This window comes from Coturnix japonica, chromosome 9 (genome assembly GCF_054131305.1).
Source record: "Coturnix japonica strain WE chromosome 9, WE-NBRP24, whole genome shotgun sequence".
Lineage (NCBI taxonomy): Eukaryota > Metazoa > Chordata > Aves > Galliformes > Phasianidae > Coturnix > Coturnix japonica.
This window is the reverse complement of record NC_140671.1, coordinates 17,364,133-17,373,500: the sequence shown is the minus strand read 5'-3', so window position 1 is coordinate 17,373,500 and position 9,368 is coordinate 17,364,133. Positions and strand designations below refer to the sequence as shown.

The 9,368-nt window shown below is 43.0% G+C and overlaps 1 protein-coding gene and 1 long non-coding RNA gene across 2 annotated transcripts; both read right to left on the bottom strand.

Moving 5' to 3' along the window:
* Positions 1-1,860: 1,860 nt before the first annotated feature.
* Positions 1,861-5,792, bottom strand: LOC146759707 (hydroxysteroid dehydrogenase-like protein 2). The gene is made up of 4 exons (XM_085509851.1): positions 5,756-5,792; positions 3,235-3,381; positions 2,549-2,677; positions 1,861-2,172 (listed from the first exon to the last, which is right to left on the bottom strand). The coding sequence occupies exons 1-4, from the start codon at positions 5,790-5,792 to the stop codon at positions 2,060-2,062; spliced, it is 426 nt and encodes a 141-aa protein (XP_085365977.1). The 3' UTR covers positions 1,861-2,059.
* Positions 5,793-6,337: 545 nt separating this feature from the next.
* On the bottom strand, positions 6,338-9,051 carry LOC146759706 (uncharacterized). The gene is made up of 3 exons (XR_014932015.1): positions 8,967-9,051; positions 7,362-7,480; positions 6,338-6,798 (listed from the first exon to the last, which is right to left on the bottom strand). It is a non-coding gene; the product is annotated as an uncharacterized LOC146759706 (long non-coding RNA).
* Positions 9,052-9,368: the final 317 nt, after the last annotated feature.

The following is a 9,368-nucleotide window of genomic DNA, read 5'->3' as shown; positions in this document are numbered from 1 at the left end:
TTAAAGCACATTCCTTCCTCCTATATTCTGAAAGAATACTTAGACCACTCAAGGATATTTCAATACCCTGAGCTTTTCCTGGAAATGCTTGAATATGGCGTAGGCAAACGAGAGATAAAGGAGAATCTTATAGCACAGGCAGATGACTAATGATGGTGCAAGCCATAAAAAAACACAGGACTACTAACAAGGGAATGGAGATCAGCTGAGTAACCAAAAGAACAGGGTTTCAAATATTCATTTTGACACAAATGCAATTGTGATAGAGTAGGTGCATTATTCCGAGGGAAGGCAGAAAGTGAGATAGAGTAAAAGCTCTGCACTGTGCTGGTCACAGCACATTCAGCATTTTGCAAGCAGCTCCCAGCTGCATAGAATTGAGCAACACACCCATGAGCAGCCCACAGCACTGGAGGTGCTGCTGCCCTGCTGTCACCTACAGGTTGTACTTAACAGTACTACTATATGTGAATACTTATGCTGCAGCTCTCTCCAGCTCCTCCAGATCTGAGCAAGACTGGATCAAAGAAGGGTAAGGTGCCCTGTTTTTTGAGGCAGCAAGGTTTTTTATTCATAGGGGAAAAGAGGTGTAGTCCAACATGAACATGTGCCTCTAAAATCTTTGTCAGTCTTCAAGGGAGGGAGCTGGAATTTCATCTGATTAATTTTTCCCCACTCTCAGTTCTCAGGAGGGTCACCGGCTGAGGAACTGGCAAAACTCTTTTCCCATTTTGTTTTCAACCTTTACCTTTTGTCAGCTCACTCTGCATCTTCTAGATCCCAGCCACCCCCAGTTTCCAAACACACCACCTTCTCACCCATCCTCTGCTCATACATGAGGTACCGCCAGCTGATGTTTATTCAGCTCAGAGAACAGCAGCGTATCTAACGGTCTTTAGTTATTAACACAAAAATCTTACCATGTGCTCACACCAAGACAATCTGGTACCATCACCCTTTCAGGTCATGCAGCAAAGCACTTGTTTGACTGCTTTTGAAAGATTCTTTTTCTTGCACTATCCCCTCAATACTCTTCATCTTATCTAGATGAGAACAAGCCACATCTGCTTACATCTCCTTCCAGATGTAACAGCCCTGGCAATCCTAAGGCATACTTCCTGATTGCACTGCTGCAACCAGCATTACACATACAGTATTGCATAATGTAGCCAAGTGTGGGAACAACCACACAGCCACAGGCAAGCTGTCACCTCAAAAGGAAAGTTCGTTCATGTTTTTCATGGCGCTGGGACTGCAGAGTGCATAAGTGAATTCAACATTCTCTGTATTATTACCAGAATTCAACAGGGATGGAACCTTTACAGCACAAATAATTTTGTTTGAGCACAGGCTTTGAAGACTATAAACTATTTGACCATTGCACGAGTTAGAAAATAAATTCTAAGTCTTGAAATATTCTCTACATACTTAGGAGTAAAATGCCCTACATTTTGAGCAGTTCTGTTGGCAACACTGTGAGGTTGCTACCTCTGGCTTTGCACGTGCTCTTGAACCAGGAGGAGGATCTGTGCTCTTGTCCACTTAGAGAGCATTTGTGCTTTTTCTCATGAGTTTCCATTCTTTCCATGCTAAAGAGGGAAGGTGATGTGCCTGTAAACATGTTGTAGTTTAAACCTTCTGGTGCTGCACGCAGGTGCTGTGGGAGGGATTACCTTGTTTGTGGCAGTCTGGGCTGGGGGTGTGTTTGTGTGAAGATCTGCAAGGTGATATTTGCTCCTCCCAGACTTCTTATGGGACATGCACGCATGCAAGCAAATATGTAAAAGAAAACCCACTTCAGGTGTGTTGCATTGCTCCAAAGGAGTGTAAGAAAGGAAAACACCAGTTACATAATAGAAGTATTCTCAAGAAGGAATTGTTTAATCACAAACACCTTTCAGTCTTAATAAAACTAAATTAGATCTTCTCTAACAGATCAGCATTTTATCCACAGTTGTTATACACACAAAAAAAAGAGAAAAAAGTAGATTATCGTTTTAAAATGTAGCATTGCTATTATAAAAGAAAGGCTGGATGTTCTGCTGGTACAGCTTCTCCCTCACAGTTTAGCATTAAACTGTGTCAGCATCTTCTCTAGCTTCAATGCTAGTGCCATGTTACCTTTAATCCTTAATTTTCCTGACATGAAGGCCATGGTTGGCTTTAGTTTACCTAAAAAGAAGACACAGAATCGTCAGGAAAAGGAAAGGAACTGGAGATTGCGATATCATATAGTAGTTACTTTGCTACCAAGTTCTACTGTAAAAGCATCAGAAAAGAGGTTCAACAGATTGACTGGATGCTTTCTGAAGCTACGCTCTGAAAAGTTCAATAGCTACTGAACAAAGCAGTAGATATTTTTATTATAAAATCATGGACTCACAGAGTGACTTATGTTGGAAGGGAATTTAAAGGCCATGCACTTCCAGCTACAGCTCATCCAATTCCAAGACCACAAAGAGAGGTGAGCCTGTCAGCTCATCCATCAGCAAGATGTTTCCTGCCACCAGTAGCTGCCTCAGTTCTGCCAAACCCGTTTGTTACTCACCAGTGAACATCTTCACAAAGTCGCCACTCGACATGCTCATCACAACATCAGCTGCTGCAGGAGGCTTCCCAAACCCAGCACTCCCACTGCTGGTTTTCAGGTCAAGGTACCAAGTGCCTCCTTCATCACCTGAGTGGAACAGGGAGAACCTGTGGCAGCACCACAAGGACTGATGTGCCCTGCCCTTTGCTACCCCCGCCTGCTTTTCTCTCCCATCTTCGTGCTAGACGTGCTGGAGGTGCTGTGCCAGAAGCTGCCCCGCGCTCTCTGTGCAGACAAGGTCAGCCCCAGCAGATGCCCCACAGTGCCACAGTGTCAGGGGACAAGGCAGTGGCTGCTGGTGGAGCTGGAGGCAGCAGGGGTTTGGAACAGAACTACCATGCTGACCCTGTGCAGCACGGCCAGCAGGGTGACACAGCAGAAATGAAACACCAGGAAAACACACCACAGTCCCCAAAAGAGCAGCACATGCTGCTGATGCAGAAAGCATCTCCCTGTGACAACAGCAGCAGGGTAAATCCCACATGTGCTGAAGTTGGCTCTGAAAGGCAGCATCTTATAGAGCACACCCAAAGATGTCCCTGTTCCTAGACCAGTTATAAAAGACAAGTATTTACATGTGAAAATACAGACTGACTCTTGCTAGAAAAGTGAGCATTTGAGAATTTTACAAGTGATGGTCTTACCTGACAATTCAAACTGAAAGACGCCCTGCGTGGATTTCACTATTTCTTTATTGAGTTCTCCCTGAATAACTCTGAATGTTTCTGCAACAGGCCCCGCTGAAGCTGATTCTTTATTAAGCTTGGCTCCACCTGATGCCTGTGAAGCACCTAAAAGAAACAGATGGATTCTCTGTAAAATGCTGGAACGCTCTATCTCACTTATCTTTCTAAGAATATATATGTTTTCAGCAGTTCTTCTGCAAAAGCTTCTCAGGTGTGAATCAATTCACTACTTTAATCAGCAACTTTCTACACTGCAGTGAATGTGCTCATTTAACATTAAGAAAGAGCATTTGCAATTTATAAGGCATGTAATGCTTAGCAGCCCCTAAAAGCCATGCAGAAGGTCAGTGTATCAGGAAATAATTATTCTACTCAGTGAATTGCTACTGTGTTGGAGATCTGGGCAGTTGGCAGTATCAGTTCCTGGCAGAAAAGTCTAAGTGCGCACTCACAAATAGTATTTTCAAGGGAACTGGGCTCTTTTCAAACTTAGCCTCTTTCTTTCCTATATTTGTTTTGGCACTCCTATAAAACATATTCAGTATTCCTATTTGCCCTCCAATAGAAACATCACTATTCTGAAAAAGTGAACCTGATGCTTTTGTAAAAAAACAACTTCTCTATTTCATCTTGTAGACATTCACATCATGTACGACTGTGAGAACTTCATGTAGGAATAGAAGCTTCTCAAGTTCTCACACTGCAAGAAAGATGTAACACTCCTGCAAAATATGCTGATTGCTTGTGATTTTTTTACAGCAATATTTACTCATAATCTTCATACCGCTTAACTCTGGTGGTAAAAAGCAAAAAGGTTGTTCAAAACAAGGTGCTGATTATGAACTGTGAAAGTTGCAGACTCTAAAGTCACTTCCATAAATCAAACAGCCCAAATACAAGAGATTTTGCCACATAGCTTGAATGTAGTCCAAAAGTAACTTGAAATAGAGGAGGCATTCATTATCATCACAAATAATCGACATGTACATGCAGAGGTTGCCCTTCCACGGCCTTCTGATTATGTGGCTGTCATGTCAGTTTCAGCATCCAAGAAGAAGTCAGGCATCAGGGGGTGACCTAAAGGGGAGTTGAACAATAACAGTAAGCCCAAGTAAGGGTGAACAGCACAAACAGGAATCCATTCTGAAGGCAACAGCACCTCAATTTACCAGTAAATGAACTACAGGTTGAAAGAAGACGAGGTGACATGTTTAGGTTCTGGTACATTTAAAATCAGACCCAGAAGCCTCTTACAAATTCAGTCAGAAACATCTGAAGATGAAGAAACACTATCTCACTATTTGGTAAATAGTAATACATGCGCTTGTGGTGCAGGTCTATTTTCTTTTCGCTAATGGGTTTAAAATATATATATATATATATATTTATATAGGCATTGATTATTAGAGCCTCAGTGGACTATTATGTGCTTTCCCAGAATCCACATTCTCAAACGTGAGGCAAAGCATCTTTTGACTGAGTCAAAGGAATATATCCATATTCCCCATATGGCCTTCCTTCCTTTGCAAACTTCTCATTTTAAAGATCTCTTTTACCTGGTGCAATTGCATAGACATCAAAATCCTTAACGCCTTCTTCTCTCAGTAGAACTTCATCAATAATGAAGTTTCCAGTGAAAGTTTTCGGCTTTGTTAAAATGCAATATGCAGCATCTGCAATTATGTCAGTTTTTCTGCACTGCTTCTCTATTCCGGATCCTCCCAGCATATCCATAGCAGCTGTATGTATGGCTGGAAAATTCAGAGGACAGGAAATTACAAGTTTAACACTAATGACATCACATACTCATCTCTTTGGCAAATGCATAAACTTTATTCTCCTCTCACATGAAAGTAAATCATGAGAAGACTAAACTGTGAAATACCATCAACCAGCGAAGAATGGTCAACCAGCAAACAATCCTCAAAGTGTAAAGATTCCCTTACTTGAAAAGTATTAAAGGAACCAAAAGAGGAATAAAGGGAAGAACTCCTTGTAATATTCATATTATTCAATGCTTCTATCAATACTTTCCACACAAAGACTTCCTCTGGCTTTATTCAGGACATGAAAAACTAACAGGACAACTATCTTTCTCAAAGTGAATGTGCATCAGCAATTAACATTTTCTGCAGCCATTACCATACTGAAAATCTCAATTTTAGCCCCACAATAACTTGTGAGATAACAAAGTGACTCTAAGTTAAAGATGAGAAACCCAATAGCACAAACTCAAACTTTTCCTGGCTTATGCTCCTCTACTTTCACATTACAGCCAATTATTATTGTTCTAAATATAGCAAAACTATGGGCAAAGACTGATATGAAAAACCATCTACTGTCCTGCAATCTGCACATCCTTCCATCTATTTCATACAAAGTGCTGCTGGTTTTCCATTAATTCATACATACCGCATCTTCCACTTTGACCCTGCAGTACCTCTACTACTCATTCACACTCTTACATTTGGCAGGCTACCTCTTTCACATTTAGTTAAATCGAGAGCTCGTAACATCTCACTATCAGCATATTTTCTTGTTTCAAGGAGCTGGATGAACCAATAGAACCATACTAGCACAGTGTTAATCTCCAGCATTGAAGCTGATCACATATATATGATGTTCTTTAAATTAAAAACTTTGTAATTGTAATGTAGATTCTACAGAAGTCACCTCTCTCACTCTCTAAAGTAGTTAACTTTTGTTTTGGCAGATAAACCTTTCAAAACAACATTTTTCTTCCTAGACTGAACATTACAAACTTTTATACTTCAGAACATGAACAGTTTTCATCAAGGAAACACCGATACATACAAATTTTGAAAGCTCACTTGCTGCTTCTAATGCTTTCAAGACACTGGTCTCTTTGTTCAGCAGCTACCAAACCTTCAACAGCAGCCCTGGTCCTCACTGACCCATGGACAATAAACTGGAGCTAGTATAAGATGGGCACACCAAGTTATTTTTCTGCTATGCGGCCCTTCAGTGTGCTGTGACTTGCAAGAAGTGTTGGATGGTTGTGTGAAAAAGCAATTGATTTCCCACTCAGCCAAAACTTTTTTTTTTTTTTACATCTACAGAGGTACATATCTTGTCAGCTTCATCTATTTCCTGGCAATCTAACTAGCTGGGGATTCTAAATATTGACATAAATGTCCAATACTACTCAGGGATGGTGTGCAAACCAAAGTTTGAGTCATGTTGAAAGGAGCAGTGACAAGACAGGAGAAAAAGCAGAATGTGCTCAGGCTGAAGGCAAGTTTAAGTGAAAACAGGAAGGCAACAGTGAGAACTAGGAAAGAAAGCCAATACCCACACAACATCTTTGATCACAAAAAAATACACAGAAGTGCTCGGTGTTCTGAATCAGTCCTAAATAAGACCACCTGTATAGGACAAAACACAACAATTCAAAATAATCACCTGTTTTAGGCCATAAAGCATTGACAGCAACTTCTCCTTTAAATTCTTCTGCCATTCCCAAGACACACATGGACATGCCATATTTACAAATTGTGTAGGCTACAAAAAGCACACAAAAATCCCATATTTAGTAGGATACATATTTAGTCTACACATAGAATTTTACTTTTGAAGGATGTAAGTCACGGAAAAATCAACTTTCTGGGGTCAAAGCATCATCTTCCTAGAGTACAGAAACTCTCCCAGCTCCTACCACCCCCTTCAGATACAAACTGACCCTTTTACATGAGTATTGAATTGGGGAGCGAAAAAAAAAAGGAAAAAAGCATGTTGTAAATCCTTTTTGTATACTCTGAGAATGGGATGTTGCAGAGAAGGAACATGGACTTGCAAGAGGAGTTTAACCATGTTCCAAGTGTTGAAGTTTAAAAGATAATGCACAGGTTTAAGATGAGCAACATATGTTCTAGCCCAAAGACGCAATTGGGGCCTCCTTCACTCCTCAAAGATAATTTCTATTTAAAAAGACAGCAATGAGCTTTATCGCTATCAAATCAAATGTGGAAGCATAGAGAAAAAAAGATTTTGCCTTCCTATCTCTATTGGGAATAGAAAACATGGTGTAGTATTAAGAAATCCTATGAAAAACTCTTAACTCTTACCTGCAGAACCTTCTTGGAAATATAAGCCTTTCACCACCACTGAAGACTTTTTGTACAATAATCCAAGGCTGCCCACAACAGAACTGCTGCATTCTCCAAAAGCAGAAAAGGAGTGACTTCTAAAAACAACAAAACCAACCAATTCTAACGTTTTGATACTCAGTGCAGCTCTCTGTAATTTAATTCTTTTGGCCCTCTGAACACAGAGGACGAGTAGCTCAACACGCTGTAAAGGCAAAGTCCAGGATCACAATCCCAATGCAGGGTGCCAAAGACAAGAGCCAAAAATCAGATTTTCAAAAATGACCATGATTTTCCTTAAGGCTTTCACAGTAAAATTCAGTTTGCAAGTAACTGCATTTAACCCAATAAATCCCCACAAGTCTGTCCAACCAACCAGCAGGCTGACACAGCTGTGCAAACGACTTGTGACTGAGCCCCTGTGTACAAAGGTGTCACACAGAGTGGAAGCACCAGTGAGATAAAAAGGAACTGGGAATATTGCATGAGCATATCAGCACAGTGTGAGGAGAACCAAAGTTCACCTGCAGCTGAGACTTGCAAGGGAAGCCAGTGGCAACTTGTTTATCTGCTATAATGTGGGTAGGAAGAGCATGAACAAGGGAAAGGCGTTGCTGAGTGGCATGGGTGATTCAGTGAGAGCAGACACTGGTAGTGCCTTGCTTAGGAACATGGTTTACCAGGACATGAGAAACTAGCCATAGATGAGAGGTAATCTTAGAACTTGCAAGGTTGGAAAAGACAATATAGTCCAACCTTCAACCCATCCCCACTATGGCCACTAAACCATGTCCTTCAGTGCCACATCTAAACCCTTCCTGAACATCACCAGGGATGGTGACTTCAGCACTTCCCTGGGCAGCATGTTCCAATGCATCATCAATCTCAGTAGGTAAAATCAAGCCTGGTGAACCTGATTGACTTCTGTGATAGAATGAAAGGATTTGAGGCCAAAGTGATAACAGCTGACACCATTCACATTAGCAAGGCTTTCATTACCATCTCTCAAAATACTTTTGTATCCAAGTAAATACATAATAGTCTGGATGGTTGAACAGCCTAAGGGGTAAGAGAAATGTTAACTGGACAGGTTCAGGGAGTTAGAATCATGCAGGTGGGCTCCTTTTGCAGCAGGCACGGCCGCAACCAGGGCAGCCCACAGGCTGCACCGTGGGCGCTTTCTGCACTCGTACAGGATCTCATGACTACTGCTTGCAACACACGGGAACGAATAAGGTCAACGTATGTCCCCGTTCATTAGCAGTGCAGAAATAACGCCGCAGCAGTCACTCAATTCAGATTCCACAGCACACCCACAGCCGCACTTTGCCCTCCGGATGTGCACACAGCTCGGCCCGTGAGCAAACAGCACCGAGCGGGACTCCGGGTCCGACCCAGCCGCTCCGGGGCCACCGTGCCCGGCCGTGGCCTCCACCCCGCGTCCCATCGCTCTCAAGGGGCTGCGGAGCACGCGTCTGTCCCTCCGCCCGGCCCCGGCCCCGGCCCCAGCTCTGCCCCGGCAGCTCCTGTGGCTCGGAGCTCGCGGCCTCGCCGAAGGAAGGGGGAAAGCCCAGGTTGCCTTACCCAGTGTTGGGCAGCATGGCGGCATGGCCATGGGGCGGCTGTCGGCTCGGCACGGGACGCGCTCCACGCTCACACCGCCCTCCGCACAGCCGCGGCCCGGGGAGCCGGGCGGAGCCAGGGCCGAGCGGGGCAGGATGAGGGGAGGGTGATGGAAGTATCGGGATGAGTTCCCTGCGGGAGTACACCTCGTTCAACCAAGCCAAAGCCTTGCACGTTTTCACTGGCAAAATTAAAATCGCATCTGAGATCTCGCCCTCAAGGAAAGGAGTGAATGACCAAACTGAAGTGACAACTGAAACGATTTATTATTGAAACAACCTGTCCTTATAACTATCTGTCTATCCACTACCACCTCGGGCCACTATGCGGGCGCCGACATGACCCCACTGTAGGGCGCTCACT